The sequence below is a fragment of the Patagioenas fasciata genome, chromosome 1 (genome assembly GCF_037038585.1).
Source record: "Patagioenas fasciata isolate bPatFas1 chromosome 1, bPatFas1.hap1, whole genome shotgun sequence".
Taxonomy (NCBI): Eukaryota; Metazoa; Chordata; class Aves; order Columbiformes; family Columbidae; genus Patagioenas; species Patagioenas fasciata.
The window spans coordinates 29,103,312-29,123,101 of record NC_092520.1 but is presented as its reverse complement, the minus strand read 5'-3'; the positions used below and the strand labels follow the sequence as shown (position 1 = coordinate 29,123,101).

General features: G+C 43.2%; 1 protein-coding gene across 1 annotated transcript in view; it reads left to right on the top strand.

The window, feature by feature from the left end:
* Positions 1–19,790, top strand: part of LHFPL6 (LHFPL tetraspan subfamily member 6) — a 145,509-nt gene that overhangs the window by 124,292 nt on the left and 1,427 nt on the right. The window contains exon 3 of the mRNA XM_065829267.2: positions 5,491–5,589. Coding sequence (XP_065685339.1) covers positions 5,491–5,589 — 99 coding nt within the window. The remainder of the gene's footprint in view (positions 1–5,490; positions 5,590–19,790) is intronic.

The window sequence follows — 19,790 nt, the reverse complement described above, 5'->3', positions numbered from 1 at the left end:
ATGAGCAACACTTACTAGAAATGCCCAGCAAAAAAGAATGGCGAGGCTTCTTTTTGGTCAGGTTTGAAAATGAAAGGGGGGAAGATAGAAGATTGGGGGAAAGAAAGGAAGAAGATATTTTGAAGAAGATTTTTCTCACCAAAAAGTGACTGTATAGGCAGCATTCAGTTCTGGATTTATTTTCTGTCTGCAGTGCATGTATCAAGCTTGACCCACTCCTTTTATTTTTCTAGGTGGAAATACAAATTGGGTTTTCACAATGATACTGAGCTCCTTCCTGCTAGAGAGGCTTCCCAAATCCGCCGCTACAGCAGTGCAGACCCCTCTAAACTGCCGGCCAAGGAGGCCCTTGCTGGTGCCCAGGCAGTCTCTTTCACTGGATTCATACGGTGTAACTGTGACTGGAGCTGAGGATATACAAAGAAGGAATACAATTTCCAGTGCCCGTGTAGAAGGCTTTTAAAAAGCCCACAATCAAGGAAAGCCACCACTGGTTTAGTTCCCATCTGAAAATGCATTTTCTAGCAGCAAGACTCTGAGGCTAAGTGCCTCATTTACTGCCATCACTACCTCTCCTTATTGATCAAACTGATGTTTTTTCCCATCGGATTTATCTGAATCATGTGCTTAGGTTTAACCTATTCAAGGAAGAAGGAAGGACACTGGGGAAGGTTTGGCTTTATTTAACAGGCTTTTGAAGATGCAATGATCAAATGGGCTGACAACAAACCAAGAATGAGCCATATAGCAATCGGGGCACGCTGTGACCTCAGCTAGTGAGAGGAAGAGCTGAGTCTGTAAAACAAGACTTGCTCACTAACAACTGTCAGGACAGTTAGAGACAATTAATTTATGGTGTGATGTCTACCTGGGTTATTTGAGGCACATCAGATCTTTGGGTGGAGGCTCCCATTAAAGCCACAGCAGCGGTCTGAGGACTGCCCACCACAGGGATCTGCAAGCTTCCTTTTTTTGTGCATTGACTTTTGCTGTTGGTCTTGGTCTTTCAGAGTGCAGTCGTTTTGCTCGTTGCAAAATCTGGGTAATGTCTCTTGGTTTATTAATCCTTCTGTATTTATTGTTTGATACTTGTCTGTATCCACGCTTTTCATGGAGACATTAACAGTGGTTAATATTTTACCTTTTGGAGTGATTGCTGCATGCCACAAATCATTTCTTTATCACTTCAAAGATGAAACCTAGATCTGTGCCAAGGCACTAATGTAATTACTGTCCCCTCCCTGCCGCTCTGCTGCTCAGCAGCGTTCACCATATGCAGAACCTGTTATATGAAATTATTTTTAATCACAAGCTCCACACCAGACAGACAAGTTCATCTTTCAAGTGCTAAGTGTTACTAAAATATGATCACACATTGTACCCACAGCAAGAGTGACAGGGAAGGCAGTCTGGGATGGACAGGGATTACTCTGAGTAGTTTGCAGTTTTGCCACCTGTAGGTCTGGGCAGCTCCTTGCTTAGCACATAGCTGGGTTTAGGTCACTTTTTGAAGGTATCCAACCCTCTTCATGGACTATGCAAAGACTCTAGTGGCCAAGTAGGACCCTGTTAAATATTGAAGCCAAACAATTCCAGCCTTGCACTGCTGAAGCTGGCTGCATTAATTCAGCCCTGCAGCTCTCTCCCGTGGGCCTCTCTAGCACACTGAGCCAGCCGTGGCACTTGCAACAGCAGCATTTCACAGATCAGGGCAAGGAGCCCATTTAATTTCATTCCTGAATGCCAAACTGCTCCAGAAGAGCTGGTCTCTGACAGTGCCAAGACAGCAGCCAAGTGCCACCAGTGCCTGTGCTGCCGGCTGGCCCCATCCCACAGACTCACTGCTGCACAGCTCAGAGCTGCAGCCTCTTTCATGAAGCTGCTGTTTGTGGACCTGCACATTTCCTGCCTCTTTCTATTTCTTTTAATGACTGTAGTGGATAATGGAAGATGACAGATGATGGTAATTATAGGTTTGTTTTTTTTTTTTTTACTTTCTTAAGAAATGTTCTAGGCATGCTAAACATTTTAAGCAGCTGTAAAGATGGGTGTGGTGTCATGGGTAGCATAGCTGGCTAAAAACAATAACTATAGGGCAGGCCAGGATGTGACTCTTGAGCTAAACTAGTAACTGGTCTCTACTGAAGCTGCAGAATTAGCTTAAGGATTTCTGTTGGGCTTGCACCCCTGGGATTTAATTTATGTCTTTAAATTGGGATTTTAGCAGTTCAACAGGATCTACATTCTCTGTGATTATACAGATTGGCTGTATGTATGAATTATTAGAGGTAATAGTATGCAGTCGTTTTGCTTTTGCAGGGTCTGATCCACACTTTAGTTGCTTACAAACAGAGGTGGATTGATTAGAAGGGAAAGAAGTGGCTGAGGGGCTTTTGTCCCAGTCCTATTAATATGGGCTTTGAGGCACATTGGACACTTTCAGTGCGTAACATAGAGGAACTGAAATACCAGTTCCCAGCTTCACCGCCTGTGGAGACTAAGGCAGTATCAGCCCTGTTGAAATCACACAAAATCCTGCTGAAAGCAATGGGACAGATCCAGCACCGCTACACAAACACACTCATGCATATGTATGTACCTCAGGCCATAAAGCAAAACTTGTGAATTTTTTTTCTTACTGAGTAGCAGGCTCTAAGTCCTTGTGGAAGTCTTACATTGAAGGTATCTGGTGTACCATGGGAGACAGAAAGAGTGAACATGTACACGCTGTTTGGAAGACAATGAGTTGTGTTTGAAGGGTGGCAGTGGAAAGTGCTGTGAGCAGTATTCATGGAAAAGAAGCAAACCCAAACAGCAACCTGTTACTGCAACAAAACCTAAAGGGAGCTGAAAACAAACAGCCCTCTGTGAATGCAATGGGCACTAGACACTTGTCACCTGAGGCGAGTAATTGGCAAGTAAGAGCTTGTTCTGGGTTTGGAGGGGCAGCATTGTTATGCTAATGGTCCTTGCACTTGCCTGCAGTGCTGCTGTTGTGCTCTCCTGGAAGAACTGGGCAGGAGGCTTTCCCAGGACCTGTTTGGGAGGAAGGGCTGCCTTGCCTCCTGCCCCCTGCACACATCTGCCTGCCCCTCCAACGGAGCCCGTTCAGCATTTGTGAGGTTTCCTCAAGAGTCTGTTCAAAGACACACGTTGACTGAAACCAGTCCAGCCAGGGTGGTTCACTTTTGGCCAGCGTAGCTTCTGAGCTGTGATGTGCTTGGGCTGGCACCAGAGAGGTCGTAGCATCACAGCTGGTGTGGGAAGGGGTCAGAACCACAGCAGGACTGGCCAGGGCAGCCACAGTCCACCAGTCTGTGAGGCTATCTCTGACATCTGGGTGCTCTTCTTCCCCTCCCCAGCCATTCTCATTATCAGTGGTGATGTTCTTCCTTGTCCCCTTGGGTCCTGCCCGTTTCTAGCACATCAGCCATGCTGTCAGCGCTTCACAGTGCCCTTCTTGCTCTAACAATTCAAGTGAGAATCAGTCTTTTTTTTTCTTTTTCCCCAGAGATTCTTAAGGTGTCTTTAACAAAAGTAGACCCAGTTTTGGCATAAGTTCTCTTGTCTCTTGTCTGAGAAACATATTTTCTGAGAATTTAATTAGAAGCGACCCTCATTTACATGGATTCTACCAGCTGCCATCATCTCTGCAGCCTTGGGGGAAAAAATCAGATGATACTGTGAAAACCATTAGTGAGGACATTAGAAGCAACCATATCCAGGTCAGGAAGAGTTCTGAAAATATCTAGCATTCATGTGTCCTTAATTGCTTTTCTCCCATTACAGCTGCTGGGTGAATGCATCATCTGAGAGGGGCTGCCTCAGGGATTTCTTTTCTGTTATGTGATGTAGATATGGAGAGAGGACCAGGAATTGATGGCTCAACAAGGAAAAGAAGTAAACTTGAGTAGCAAGAAGAAATTTGAATTTAATAGAGGAAGATCTTACGAGCTAATATTGGGCCCTAAACAGGAGCAGATGTGCTTGGAGGAGAAGCAAAGTAGTTGCTGCCCTACTTTGCTAACAGCTAAGATACTAAGAAAAAGGTGGGATACCACTTCTGGACTTGAGTGCCTTGCTCAGGTGTGTCTTTGAGCAAGTCAGGAACATAATAAGGTTTCTGTGTCTTACAAGAGCATCAGAAATATGAGAAGCTTAAGTATCTTGAGGATAGAGGCAGCAGAAATGCACAGCTAGCTCCAGGCCCCGAGTCAGAATCGCTCTCAGCACTCTTGTTAGTCTGCTGTGACCTCCGCGGTGCCTCTGTCACGGCTCCCAGGGCTTTGCTGCACTAGGAGCATACAGCAGAAGTGCTTTGCCAGGGAGCACGTTGATCTTATTGTCGAGAGAGGAAATGTGAGGTGGAATGAGGTCAGGGGACTTGCCCAAAGTCAGCCAGTGACAACTGTAGGGCTTGAAGCCTTGTCCCAGTCCTGTGCGCTTCCTAACAGTTAAAAGGCACCACCGCAAACCCACACCGCAAACTTTTGAGGGACTTGCTTGCCTTTACAGCCTGTGAAGTGTCAGGCGTCCCCAGCCTTTTATCTCCATAGTGATTTGCTTCCAGTCTTGTAAATAAGATCTGACACAAAGGAGGTAACATTTAAATGCTGTAGCATACATTGAAATGTTCTTTCTAGGCTGTCCAGGTGAGAAGCTTTGCCAGCTACACCCGCTTTTTGGCAGCTGCTGCAGCGACAGCTGAGAACGCAATATGATAAAAATGCCACTTCTGCAAAATAATCATGGCCTGTTGGGTGACCCCCAGCAAGATCTTGTGAAGGGAAAGACTTAGCCAAAACACGTCTGTTTGGGGCAGCATGAGGGCTGGAGACAGCAAAGCATGTTGTGAATATTAAGCCAAGCAGGATAATAAATAAATGGCTCAAGAGCTCTGTTGTTTCAGCTGAAGTGATTTGAAAAAGCTTTGTGGAGTTGTGTACCTGTGGCATGAATTGATCAGGTGACATGAAAAGATTCTTCTTTGGCTTTTGAAAAGGTGAAAAACAAAGGAAAATGACAACAGATTAGCACAACTGTCAGTTTACTTTTCCTGCTAGAACCTTGATAGACCCTGGTTGATTGTTGTTTTAATTAATCAGAAGCAATCAGCTTGTAAATGCTGTAATTAACACAGCTTCTTCTTAACCCCGTGTTGAGTTTTCCAAACAATATATACAGCAGTTCTGCAGAGCAGAAGGGGAGTTTAAAAGCTGACAGGTAGCAGCTCCAGAAGCTGAGGGAGGCTTCTGGTGCTGAACTGCCAAGGCTGCCTCTAGCCCACAGCCCAGCTGTAAAACGGCATGGCAGAATGCAGCACTGGAAGTCCGAATGATTTTCTGCTGGCTTTAGGAAAATAAGAGATTTTTTTTTTATTTCTGAGGTTCCCAAATGGCAGTTTGACACTTTGATTCCCAAGTGGCACCCTGTATTTTTAAGCAAATGGCAATTGCTTGTATAAACTTCTGTGTTCTTTTCTCTCCTTAGGTTTGTTGATTGGCTCTGGTTGTGCCCTCTATCCTCTTGGCTGGGACAGTGAAGAAGTCAGACAAACCTGTGGTAACCTTTCCAACCAGTTTGAGTTGGGTGAGTCATTATTAGAGTGTCTCAGCCACATTAAACTCTGCTATGTGTTGTCCACAAAAGCGAACAAGGACATGACCGCAGGCTTGGAGAAGCAAGCCAGTTGTGTGTGGTTGGGTCTTCATGTTGAGTCATTCTGATATGGTTCTAAGGGAAAGGATTTCAGACCCATTTACTGGAAATATTTTACAGAAGAACATTATAAAAGAAAATTAAGGAATGCGTGTATGTACATATGTATATATTTAAGACATCAGATTTAATAGTCTTGCAAAATGGAGACAACACTCCTGCAGATCTTGACAGGGTAGGCAGAGGCATCACAGCACAGGTGAGGGTAATTCACTATGAGTGCAGTTAGCCATCTTTGAAGTCTGGCATGTTTATGGCTTCCTAACCCAGGCCTAAAGAGTATGGTTTTGGTTATTCACATCCTTGGGAAGCTGGTAAATAACACTTATCCCCTGTGTCAGCCTTTTCCCAAAGAAGCCACTGGTCTTACTGGTGATATCTGCACTAAGTGCTGAACCAAAGCCAAGGATGTGGCCAAGCTGGACTCACACCCACATGGTATGGGGTGAGACACCTCTAGAGAGCTGCTTGGGCTGATAGAAAGCAAGAGCCCAGGAGGAATCTAAGGATTAAGTAGTGTGGATAATCGGGATCTGCTCTTTCCGAGCATATCCAGGTCCTTGTTTAGCCAGACAGATTGATGCAGCTGCTGCTATTCTACTTTATAAGTGCTGTCTGATCCTGTGTCACTTGAGGAAGAGAGAGGTCTGGAGTCCTTCTGAAGGAGCAGAAGAGACTGAGCACTCCAAACATCCACAGGCTTGGGAGCTCCCACTCCCAAGCATGAGCACACACAGCTCCCCATTTCCAGCAACTGCAAGCTAAACTTGATGGTTAGTTTTAGAAACTCTTTCCATAGCTGTGTGTGTAGGGCTTGTGGTAGCCTGGCAGTAATCCCAGTGCAAGGAACAATGGATTAAAATGATCTTCTAGGGTTAAACACAAATCTGTTGCATTATCTTTTAATTTTACACTGATAATTCTGTCAGCCTTCAGGAGTAAGGAATTTTGTTTCCATCTCGGAGACATCTCTTGTGAAGATACACAAATGAACTGAGGCTGAAAAAAAACCCAAAACATTGCGTTGGGAGAGATGCTCTAGGTCACCCTCCCTTACATCTGTGGTGTTTTGGAGTGTGTTTGATCTGGCATGGGACCAGAAATTCATATTACCAATATCAGCACCCATCTCTACCACTGCCACTGATGTTGTTATCAACAGCCACTAATGGTGTTGCTCAGGGGATGTGTAACAGGCTCTAGAAGCTTTATCTTCTTATCCTGAATTCTAATATTCTTTTGTGCTATTGACACCCTCTCTGATGCATGCTTGTGCCTGCTCTTTCACACCAAGTGTGTGAGCAGCTCTGCTCCATGATTCCTGCTTGTGTCTCCTGACAACCTGCTCATTCCCAGGCTTCAGTCGTTGCTCTCACCAGAGCACAAAAACTTGTTAACTTTCCAGGTTGTTTCTCTGCAGCCTGCAAGAATGTGGGTGCCATGCCCATCTGAGCTCCTTGCAGACAGCATGTAGGCAGTTACAAACTGTGACCTTAAGCACCGTCATGCCCACAATCAGCAGAGTCTCTGAGACCACCTTCGCCATCTCTAGTTTTGACTCATGAGTCAGATATTTGCATAAACTGAATCACTGTGCCATTTAAGTCAGTGGAGAAACCCATGTGAAAGACTTCAGCTGACAACTTTACTTCCAGGTGCACATAAGGACCATGAGAAATATTACATGAACTGTGAAGGTGTGTAGTCCTACTGTATTTTCTGAACCTGGAGCATGCAGAGCATGCCTAGACTTGATGGGAGCGGTGGTCTCACCGATCTGCTGCAATCATATGTTCACACATTAATTAACAGATTATAATGAGAGCTGAAATTTGCTGTAGTGATTTCCACCAGGCAGCTCTGCCACTAAACATCTCTTTTCCACATACATTGGCAGTGAATTTAAATGCTTGGCTAGGTTTTTTTACTTAATGTCAGTGCCTGGTTGATGCTGTGTAAGCGAAGTAATCTTTAAAGAAAAGGTATTGTCCAAGGCCTGTTTCATAACTACACCGCTCGTCATCTTTCATAAATAGTTTTTGTTGTTGATAATCCAAACCCTCTAGTCTTTTCTGAATCATTAGAGACTAGTTTACTCATTATAGCCTACAGGCCAAAAATTATGTTTCAAATACTTAATCTCACTAAGTCTCAAGACAAATTTAAGTAATTATTGCTTTAATTTGAATATTTAATTTGATTAAGCCATGGTGATATGCTTTCTATTCCTGAGTCTGTGAAAGGAGTTATCTCAAAAATGACACATATACACGCCGCATTCAGAATCTGCCTTCAGAAAAGCTAAGCTGCCACGAACCCTGCACTGGTCTGCTGATGGGGAAAATGGTGGAAGTGCTGGTCCTGCACCTCCTGATGCTGTGGGTACTGGCAAAGGTGACACTGAAAACCTAATTTAATGTGTGTGGTTACTGACAAAGGAGAGGGTGTTCAAAGAGATGCTGATCAGCAGGCAACATTCAGCCTCCTCTTTGAGGATGGCAGAGCAGCTGGTGCAGCTTAGGCCACAGAAAACATGTCCATGCAGTTAGGAAAGGAGGGTCAAAGCACACCAGGTTTGATCACAGAGCCAGCAAAGGTGGAAGTTCAGCTCTGAGGGAGATTTGTTCTGGAGCTGCAAAAGGTGAAGTGAAAAAAATGTTTGAGGTTGGAGGTAGAAAAGATAAGCCAGCAGCTGCAATCTGCATGGTAGGAGGATGAGAAGGAGAAGACGCAGGTGCAGAGGAGGGACTACAAGAGCTCACTTGAGAAGCAGCTGAATTGTGTATCATGAAATGTAATGTTAACCAGAGATATTACAGAATTAGCAATTAAATGAAAAAATTTGCTTCACCAAAACAAGACAACCCCCCACCCTCCATAACATGCTTATAACTAGATAGAATAAGTAAAAAGCAACGTTAAGAACCCATAAAAAAGCCTACTCCTTAGTGGGTGTGCTAGATAAGAAGTGCTTCTTCATGTCTTCAGGCACTCTGAAGAGGCATTGGACTAATAGGCACTCCAAATAGTGCTGAGATAGTCCATATTGTGAAGAGGCACCCCCTCCCTCCACCCCCGTCAAACGCACACATTTCTGTGTACGTTCCAAAGCACTATTTTAAGAGGCTGCAGGAAAAATAACCATGACTTTATGTGTAAGTGGATTTGGGTATTCTTTTCTAGAAAACCTGTAGCAACATTGTGAAATGCCCAACAGTTCGCTTCTCTCTTTTAAATTGGATATTTATTTGTTTTTTATTGGGTGAACTATGTCCAAAGGGTTCACTTAAACGTTTATGTATTTAATTGGGCTAATTTTTTCAATCAAGTGAATGTGTTTGTACAGGTCGATCTCTACAAAGAGGAGTCATTCTGCAACTGAAGATACCCTGCCAAGGACAACCCCATTTGTTGATTAAAATGCATTCAATAGATTAGCTGTTTTGCTAATAAGGATGGGAAGTAACCTCCATAAATAAGCTGACAGATAGACTGGTAGACCTGTAGTGGGGCCTGCTGTCTGCTCTTCTCTGCCAATCTGTTTTTGCCATCATGAGAAAAAACACAGTGATAGATTAGGGCTTTGACAAATGACCTCTGGCAAATCTTGTTGGGCTATTAAGATCATGGCAGGTCTCTGTCGTGTTCCTCCATTTGTGGTTCCCAGCACCCCAGTAGTCAGCAGGACCTGTATAGGGACCCTGCTCCGTATTGGGGTATCAGATCATGGGTGGAGCAGAGTTGCCACCAAAACACTAGGCTATGAACTTCTACCACTGTTTTTAGGGTGTTGACTCCTAGAAATAGGGCAATATAAATAAATAAGAGAAAGCGAAAAGAAACATTTCTGTTTTAAACCAGCACAGTTGTTTGCTCAGTGACTGTCTAACTTGGTCACAGCCTAATGCCTGAGCTGGAGACTGGTGTTATAAACTAGCGGTACCGGAAAGAACTGCCTTTCTCTTTTACCAAATATCTGAACATGGACCCAAATCATCTTAATCTCTTGTCACCATGCAAGCTGTTATTGTTATACTGCTTTATTTACATTCTGGAATTGCCTTTTGGACCACTCAGGATGGCACTGATGTGGCACAGCAGCACAGAGCAGCTGACTGAAGGGTGTTAAAGTGAGTCAGATTTACAGAATCCTGTGGCCTGCAGAAGGAATGAGCAGGCAATCTCCCCAAAGGAAGCATCTTTGTGGCATATTGTATAGCAGACATTCAGTTGTGCTGAGCTAGAGGCACTAATACTGTTTTGTTTTCATTTCTAAATGTACTACACAAGAATAACAGCTGAAAAATAAGTATTTTAGCAGGAAATTTATTAAAGTGAGGGTATGGATTAAAGTGAAGACTGCATCAGACATTTGCAAAAACTTCCACATTTTGTAAAACTTAAATTTTGTGACGAAATCTTCTGGACTTGCATGCCCTTTTTAAAGAGCAGTGTGAGTGTATACATGTGAATACATTAGGATTGGTTTTGAATGTCTAAAATCAATAAGAGACTTCATTTTAGGCTATTACTTTCCCTAGATTTGCATGCAGAGGCTTCTCATTCATTGCATGCCCTTTTCTGTTGTGATGGGTGCAGAGGCAGCTGAATCCCACAGTAGGTCCTGGAAAGGAGAGGGAATGCTCAGTTTAACTGACAAAATCAAGTCTCAGTTGGCATTTGGTGAAACACCACCACAAGACCAATACCTAAGAGTCCAAACAGCAAAATATTTATCTAGAGGAAAATTCATTTATCTAAATGTAGATGACTCATGCCATTGGAGGTGCCCTAGGAAATTTCATCTGTCCTCCAGCTGCCACTTCCCTGCCACCAGACATATGAAATGATATTATGTACTTACCTGATTAACCTGAAAGAATGAAGACACTACATTTAATATAAACTCCAATTTTTAAGTTGAAATACTTGGGAAAAATTTTGTGTCTTCCTTTGAGGAAATACGCTGTGTTTGGGCAGTCAGGGCTCAGTCTGCATGATCAATGTTCCACAAGTTTTAATGTCCTACCCCTTTCTGTGAGAGATTACTTTTTATGTCATACATTTCCTGCCTAGGACCTACTTTTTTGATCTGCTGGGTGATCGTTTGTGCTAAGAAGCATCCTACAAACACAGCTTGGTTTTTGCCATATGCACCTATCTTCAGGGCTCATCTTTGAGTTTCGTGATGCTTTTCTTTGCTGATAAAAGCAGTGAAAATCACAGGTCTGACAGCAAGGGTTCACATGGTTCAGGTGTGGCCATTGGTGCACCATGCCCTGACTGCCCACCTGGCAGCTGCTGCTGCAGCCTGCCCAAAATGCATTCTGTGCTTGTTTGAGTCCATGCCATCCTTAGGAGGCTGGGAACAGTCTCCTGTGCTGTTTCTTCTGGAAGTCCCCATAGATCCTCTCCAGTTGTTTCGTGTTCTCTGGCTGTCACACTCCATCACAACCTGTCACACACAAAGACATCCTAGATCTGGGGGCCTGGCTGCAGCAGCAACCAAAGCAGATGGCTCCAAACGCACACCCTTGCTTACCCTCTGTGGTGGCCCATCCATCTGTGAACTCCTGTGGACGGGCTTTCCTGGCGAAAGTGGCTGTCTGGAGACCAACTTAAAAGGCTGATTCCCATCCTGAACTAAACAAGCAGCTGAATGGCCCTCAAAAGCCCTCAGAAACTTCGCCACCAAGGGATATTTGTTTCCAAAGATGATTATTATTAAGGTTCCCCTTTGCTGCTTTTAGAGGGCTTGAAACATCTTAAAGAGAACTGTTGACTTGATAATTGCTTTTACTGTGGAAATATTAGAGTAAATGATCTTTAAAGCACTTTAAAAGCAAACAGTGCAGTTACTAAAACAACAGCATAAAAAACCCCACAGAAAGCAGTGAATACAGAAAAAGCTTTGTCATCTAATCAATTGGCCTTAGGTGGCATCATTTCAGCATCTGTCTGAGTGTTGACATATAGTGCCAAAACGATCAAGAAAAAGGATTTAGAGGGTAGGACAATTTATTAGAATCCTATTAAAGGCGAGGATTTCAAAGCTGTGTTTTCCTATGAGCAATCTACCTGACAAAAACCATTTTTTTTGTTCGCAGATCCCCCGCAAACAGCTCAGAGATCCTACCAGTTTGGGTTGTTTTTTTTACTGGAGCTGAGCACAGTTTTTACAAGCATACCTGAGCTCCAGCTGCTGAGTTCTCACATAAATGTATGAGCAGCCTATGTGCTAGTAAAGGAAGTGTTTCATAAAGAAACATTTCCTCTCTAGTGCTGTCCGAATAACTTCCATTCTTAAATGTTAGTAAGCCTCTGGTGAATATATCAGGGTCCACATATATTTTATCTAACATAAGGCACTTACTTTTGTTGCCAGAATTAGAACATGGTCATGCAAGGACCCTCTGCAGTCAATAGAAATACGCAGGAGCATCCAGAAAGGGACTCAGAGCACCTGGGAGCAAGTGCCTGGTGCTCTTTGTTACTTGAAAAGAGCACCTAAACTGGTTATTTGGAATCCCATCATAGTTAAAGGAAGAAAACTAGGTGCTACTAGAGCAGGGTTCACCTACTGTCCTTTAAGTGTCTATCTTAAGATGAAATGCAACACACTTTTATAAGTGACTTTTTCTCCTTGTTGTCTTGTCAGTCCAGTGTGGATCTCTGCACTCTGGATGTCCAAAGAGAGGTGAAATTAATTTCACTTCCTTCAACAGGCGAGCTTTCTGCAGACTTCTTCCAGGAGTCTGGGAAAGCTCTTCATTAGCAGGAGGTAAGCTATCAGCTCTTGGGAATTTCAGCATTGTAATTGACACAAGGTATTGGTTTCTCCTTCATTGTTCCATGATAAATGCATACCTACAGCAAATTTGAGATTTGGTGGAACAAAATGATGAAAGAACGATTTGATCATATGAGTGTCTGTATACAGCAGAAGTAAAGAATTGCAAGCTTCTTGTTCCACTTTTTTACACTTCTGAAATTTGTGAGATTTTATGCATTTAATTACAGATCAAAATGCCCAGGCAATTTCTTTTACCAGTTATAAGTAACCAAAATAGCTTGATCTGTGCATGCATAGATCATATATTTCTTAAAAAGATAAATGCATTTAGAAAGTCATATCAATGCAACAGACAAAGAAACCAGCTTCACCGATTTCATTATTTTGTATTAAGGTATTTGGCAGCAGTTTTACCTTATATAGTGTTCTTTCTTTGTTTAACATAACTACTTTAATCCTTTCTGGATGCATTCCAAGTTTTAACTGATTTTCCTGCTTTTGTAGCTGATTCCACATGACAGTTTTTCATTGTAACTATGTCAAGGAAAAAATCTTCAGCTATTTAATTTATCTTGGCTTTGTTTCAAAATAATTGTACCTTCTTATTAATTAACTGATTATCTTTTACATTCATTTGTGGCTTTCATATATCCAAATCCCTGTATATCCCTTAACACCACACTCCTTACTTTTTTCTCTGATTACTTTTCCAACACCCTGATTGACTACATGAATGCACATTCCCTGTAGTACTGGACTCTCATGTGAAGCTGTTAATTAGTGTTCCTGCATGAGTTTTTGCAAGTAGGAATTGTAGATTTTCTTTTTGAAGGTATATAATGTATATTCTTCCACCCAGCTAATACTGAAACCTTTTTTCCTTCATCTTGGAAAATAGGCCATATTTATAGTTCAACAATTAGATTTTCCCAAATACTCCAGGCGACAAGCCCAGGATAGTCTTAACATTAACAACAAAGAAGATGCAAATATTTAAGATACTAAGTCTTGTAATTAACAGATTTGCATCCAAGACACTTCCATATTCTGGATATTTTTTCATAAGTGTCAGTTATTGGAGTTTTAATATGGAAATCATATGTTATTTCCAGGACCTTGATAACTGTGTGTGATAATTATTTATAAGACATCTTGAGTAAAAATCCTTGTAAAATTCTGTTTCAGCAACTGGATCATAGAGTCAGAGAATGATAGAATGGTTTGTGTTTGAAGGGACATTAAAGACCATCTAAATCCAACCCTGCGTGCCATGGGCATGGACACCTTCCACCAGACTAGTTTGCTAAAAGCCTCATCCAGCGTAGCCTTGAACACTCCCAGGGATGGGGCATCCAGAGCTGATCTGTGCAACCAGTTCTAGTGCCTCACCACCCTCTTAGTGAAGAATTTCTATCCTTATATGTAAATCTAAATCTACCCTCTTTCAGTTTAAAGCCATTACTCCTTGTACAATCACTACATGCCCTTGTAAAAAGTCCCTCTTCAGCTTTCTTGTAGGTCTCCTTTAGGTACTGGGAGGCTGCTATAAGGTCTTCCTGGAGCCTTCTCTTCTCCAGGCTGAACAACCCCAACTCTCTCAGCCTGTCTTCATATGAGAGGCACTCCAGTCCTGTGATCTTCGTGGCCTCCTCTGAACCCTCTCCAGCAGGTCCATGTCCTTCTTACGTTGGGGGCCCCAGAGCTGAATGCAGTGCTCCAGTTGGGGTCTCACCAGAGTAGATTAGAGAGGGAGAATCACCACCCTCAACCTGCTGGTCATGCTTCTTTTCACACAGCCCAGGATATGGTTTGCTTTCTGGGCTACAAGCTCACGTTGCCAGGTCATGTTGAGCTTCTCATCAACCGACACCCTGAAGTCCTCCTCAGAGCTGCTCTGTATCCGTTCTCCACCCAGCCTGTATTTGTGCTTGGGGTTGCCCCCACCCATGTGCAGGACCTTGCATTTGTTTAACTTCATGTGATTCACATGGGCCCGCTTCTCAAGCCTGTTCAGGTCCCTCTGGATGGCAGCCCTTCCTTTCAGTGTGTTGATCACACCACACAGCTCACTGTCATCAGCAAACTTGCTGAGGGTGCTGTCAGTCCCACTGTCCATGTTCTATGATTCTATGTCAAGCAGCACTGGTCCCAATATCGACCCCTGAAGAATGCCACTCATCACTTATCTCCACTTGAACATCGAACTGTTGAGTGCAACCATCCAGCCAATTTCTTATCCACTGAATGTTCCATCCTTCACATCAAGGTCTCCAATTTAGAGACAACCATGTCATGTGGGACAGTACCAAATGCTTTGCACAAGTCTAGGTAGATGACATCAGTTGCTCTTCTGTTATCCACCAATGCAGTAACCCGTCATAGAAGGTCACCAGGTTTGTTGGGTGCGATTTGCCTTTAGTGAAGCCATGTTTGCTGTCACCAATCACCTTCTTATTTTCCATGTGTCTTAGGATAATTTCCAGGAGAATCTGCTCCATGAACTTGCTAGACACAGAGGTGAGAATGACTGCCTTATAGTTCCCAGGTTTTACTTTTTTCCCTTTTAAAAATGGGGATTATGTTTCCCCTTTTCCAGTCAGTGGGAACTTCACCAGACTGCCATGACTTCTCAAGTATCATGGGTAGTGGCTTTGCAACTTCATCCGCCAGTTCCCTCAGGACCTGCAGATGAATCTCATCAGGTCCCATGGACTTGCGTACCTTCAGGTTCTTTGGATGGTCTCTAACCTGATCTTCTACAGAGAGCAGTGCTTCATTCTCCCTGTCCCTGCCTTTGCCTCCTGCAGCTTGGGTGGTGTGGCTAGAGCACTTGCAGGTGAAGACCGAGGCAAAAACGTCAATGAGTACCCCAAGCTTCTCCATATTCTGGGTAACCAGGTCTCCAGTTTCCTTCCTGAGAGGGCCCACATTTTCCGTAGTCTTCCTTTCATCACCAATGTACCTATAGAAGCTTTTCTTGTTGCCCTTGATATCTCTGTCCAGATTTAATTCTATCAGGGCTTTAGCTTTCCTAACCTGATCCCTGTCTACTCAGACAATTTCTCTGTATTCCTCCCAGGATACCTGTCCTTGCTTCCACTCTCTATAGGCTTACTTTTTGTATTTGAGTTTGTCTAGGAGCTCCTTGTTCATCCATGCAGGATCCTGCCACAGCTCCATGGTAGATCAAGTATCTGCAGGTTTTCTGTTGCCAGATTTCAATCCTTCCCAAATTAGTCTTAATCTTGATTTGCCCTATATTTTGAAAAGGATGTGGGGAGCTAGGGGACACATATGACCTTGAAGATCACATTCAAAATCAGGAGAAGGCATGGAAATGTTTGCTTTGCTTTGTTTTGTTTAGTTTTAATAAGCCTGCCCATTACTGCAAAACTACCCTTCCACATTCTTTTATTTCTCTCAATTTAGCAAATATTATATTCTATGGGACTCTTCTGCTGAATTTTCGATAGTGTCCTCACTTACCTTGCTTTTGTCCTTTATCCTTGGGGACTGCAATTTCTTTCAATCTTTTTACAAAAGAAAGGAGTGTAATGTTTCCACTGTTTCCTTCTTTTATTTTCTTGGAAAATGGCCATCCAGGTCTATAGCTACAAGGTCTGTTATTCTGCGATTTCACAGCTGATCCTGACACTGTATTGCTGCCAATCCCAATAAAAAAAAAAAAAGTGAAAACAAAGTTCTTAATGGCTGGCTACAAATCTACCTGAGCTGACTTGGACAGTCCTGCTTCACTGAGCCACTGAGAGCTCAAGAGCTCCAATTATTTATGCTCTCTTTTACAAAAAAAAAAAAAATCCAAAAGTAGCAAAATGATGAAGCCACAGCTTCTCCCTCTGTACTGACCTGTCAGGAAAAGACTGATTTGTTAAAAGCAGCACCAGTTCTGCAGAGAGAAGGAAGCTGCCGTGATGCATGTCATCCATATCAGCCAGCACTTCAGCTGGTGGGGAATTTACTTTGGTATGAAACCAGATCCAGCCCATCTTATGAGCAAGAACATGTGCACATTCTTGCACACATCTCCACATCCCTGATGGACTGGGACACTTCTACCTGTATGTATGCATTCCTGTGCATCCTCAAGGAAAGCAACAGCTTTTCTGTCTGTGCGTGTGTGTGAAAATAGATGTGGTTTCACTAATTGTTTTAATTCCATCAAGTAATTAGATGGTCTTACTTTTTGTTTAAGAGTTTTGATGTAAAAAATAAAAAGGGAAACTTCAATGCAACATTTGTAACATTTAATATGATGGGCTCCATGAAGGCAAACTGATCTGTTTGATGGTCGAATTTGAGTCCTGGTTTCACAAAGCTCTTAACCTTTTGCTTACATCTGAATACAGAATTAGTCCCACTGATGTCAGTGCAATAAAATTTGAACATGAGAAAGGGTCCTTCCATGGTACCCATTATTGTATTACAAAAATACTAATCTAGAAAGTAAAGTCTATCTTCTACAACATATAACATTTCTATAGGTGTATTTCTTTTCATTTGGTGCTACATGTAATTACTTATCAACCATGCTTTTTATAAATCTTCCTGTTCCTTTTAAAACAAGTGTTTAACATCAAAATGCAGTAGAAGTCATTTTACAGTTTAAACTGCAACTAAATTACCCAACTCCTGACAACCAACAATCTTTCTTTAGGGTGCAGTGGATCAAAACAGTTCATACATGTAGTAAAGTGAGAACTCCAGAGCAGGAACATTAACTCCAAAGTATTTTTTTTTCCTTGTGCAATACAAGCATTGCTTCATTTTGACACATGGCTGTGCAGCACAAGCAATCATTCATTGCATCAGGTACCTTTGAGATGGATTATCTCCGACCTTATAGCTATAATTAGCTATGGACCTAGGACTTACGTTTACTTACAATGAGAAGTATAGCTCAGTCCTATACCCTCAGGCACCTTCCCTGCTGCAGGCTCTTCTTCAGCACAATAGCTTGAAACGCTGTTCTGCTCAGCATCATCCAAGTACAAATCAAGCTATTTTTTCCGAGACCTCCTGTTGCTCCTGACACAAACTGGAAATAATGGCCAGGTTTATTGCTGTGTTATTACTGCCCCAAGGTCAGGCTCCCGGCTCTTTCATCCGTTCTACTTCACTCTCTTATTCTTTCATTTGTTCATCTTGACCCAGCTCACACTTGTGAACTACATTGCATTTGTTAGATCAAGAGGCTGCCTGCCATGCCTCAGAGCATTAAGTAGGCCTGTGGTCCTTAGGGCAAATGGAGCATGCCATGGAGAAATAAACGTTACTCTCTTCAGCCAAGACTGAATGTGTGTGTTGTATCCGTTAAGCACATCTCTGACACTGATTTAACAGTTCTTAATAAGTATCAGGTACACTCTCCCCCTTTCTCATTGCCAAGGCACAAAAGTTGAAATCAGACCATGCAAAAGTTCAAATTTACCTAATTCTGTCCCACTTGGGTCACAGCTTTGGGAAGTGCTACCAGGTGAACCTTTAAAACCTTTTTAGAGTGGCATTTCAACATTCATTTTCTCTACTTGGAGACATCATGATGAGAAATATTCATTTTTGCAAGCTGCAGCTACAGTTCTGTAGTAGTTTTAGGAATACTTTGAAATTCCCAGCAGGAGCTACAGACAGTGTGTGTACACAGGCAAAACAACAGATGGTCCAGAGACAGGTCTCTCTGGGGACTGCTGTGCAATTGGGCAAGGATCAGCATCAGTGACATTGCGAGGCACTTGGTGGCTCTCCATGGCTTCTGATGGTCTTCTCTTCAGGAAGTGAGACTCTGTGTGTGGCCCTCTGTAAGGAATCCAAGAACGATGTTGATCTACAGAGCATAATCAGATTACAAACCCAAATAAATCCGTCTGTCTGCTCCAGCACATTAAGGAGAGATGCTAATGAGCTCAAGCTCCTTAAGTCCTCTGGTCAAGTCAGGATCTTTGTTTCACTGGGCATGTTTTAAATAAAAGTTTTTGAGGGTTGTGAAGACAAAATGAAACAAGTACTATGCTTCCTGCTGTGGGGTCCACCTGAGATCCTCAGAGTGGCCAAGAGCATAAGTGTTGCCTCCCACTAACATCTCCATACAAAGCTGGCTTGACAATATCCTGCAGACAGCCCATAGATGTGCTGTCTGCCTTGATGTATGCTAATCCTTTGGACGTGTTGAGATGTACAGACATCTTGTGTCTTGTCCCGGCAGGATTAGCCGGGTTGACAGTTGTCTGAACAGGCAGCCTGGCCCTCAAGGGTGCCATTGGGACAGAGTATGGACATGCCACCTTTTTCAGTTTGGTCTTTCTAGATAGCAACTCAGTTGTTACATTCTGTCTTCTGGAGGGGAGAATGGTTTCTGCTGCATTTTCCAGAGGGTGGGAAGGAAGTGTTGTGTTGCTGCTTGTGCCTTACTGGAAGAACTCACTGTGCTAAGCAGGGCAATACCGCCCAAATGGTGACACAAAGAGAACCTCAGTTGTAGTGAGTCCCAAATTTTCAAGATCAAAATGACCAAGATGATACAGCCCAAGTGAAGATTACTTCTGAGATGAGCTGAAACTCTGAGTAGTAACAGCAGCCATCTCCTTGCTTTCGGAGATGTCTGTGAGGAGGCTTCCTCCCTGCTGCAGCTACTGTTTTCCTGATCTCCTCCGCTACTGCAGGCACAGTGGTGCCTTGAAGGGGAAAATCAATTCAGGGTCCACCGTGGGATTCCACAGCACTGTTTGCTGGTGATGAGTTTGGCTGTATAAAGATACACAGGTCATTAAATGTGTTCAGGGCCATATTGTGACACTATATTAGACAAAACATAAGTGAAGCTTTAAGCAATTAGTTGTGACTTAGAGTAGGGATAAGGAAATTTCTCTATTTTTGTATTTGTGAATGCCATCAGCCCCCATGCAGGTGGACCCCTGACACCATGATTCTTTGCCACCGGGATCCTCCTGGTCAGGATTGATGCCTGTGTGAGAGGAACACGAACGAGTTCCCTGCAGCCATGTCCTGGGTTATAGTCACCCAGTAGCTTGCAGCCAGGTGCAGTTTCGAGCCCTGTCACTGAGATAGCAGAGATGGAGCCACCCAGCTCTTTCTGAAGGGAGCAGACCCTGGCCCATGTTATGTGCAAAGCCCCAAAGTCTCAGTCAAAAAATTATCAGAATGTCCTCAGACACCACCTGGAGGAGGAGAAGAAAGAGAAGGGTGGGGAAACCCCTTTTATGATGGCAGCCACTGTGTGGGGTATTCCATGGGTGCTCCCTGG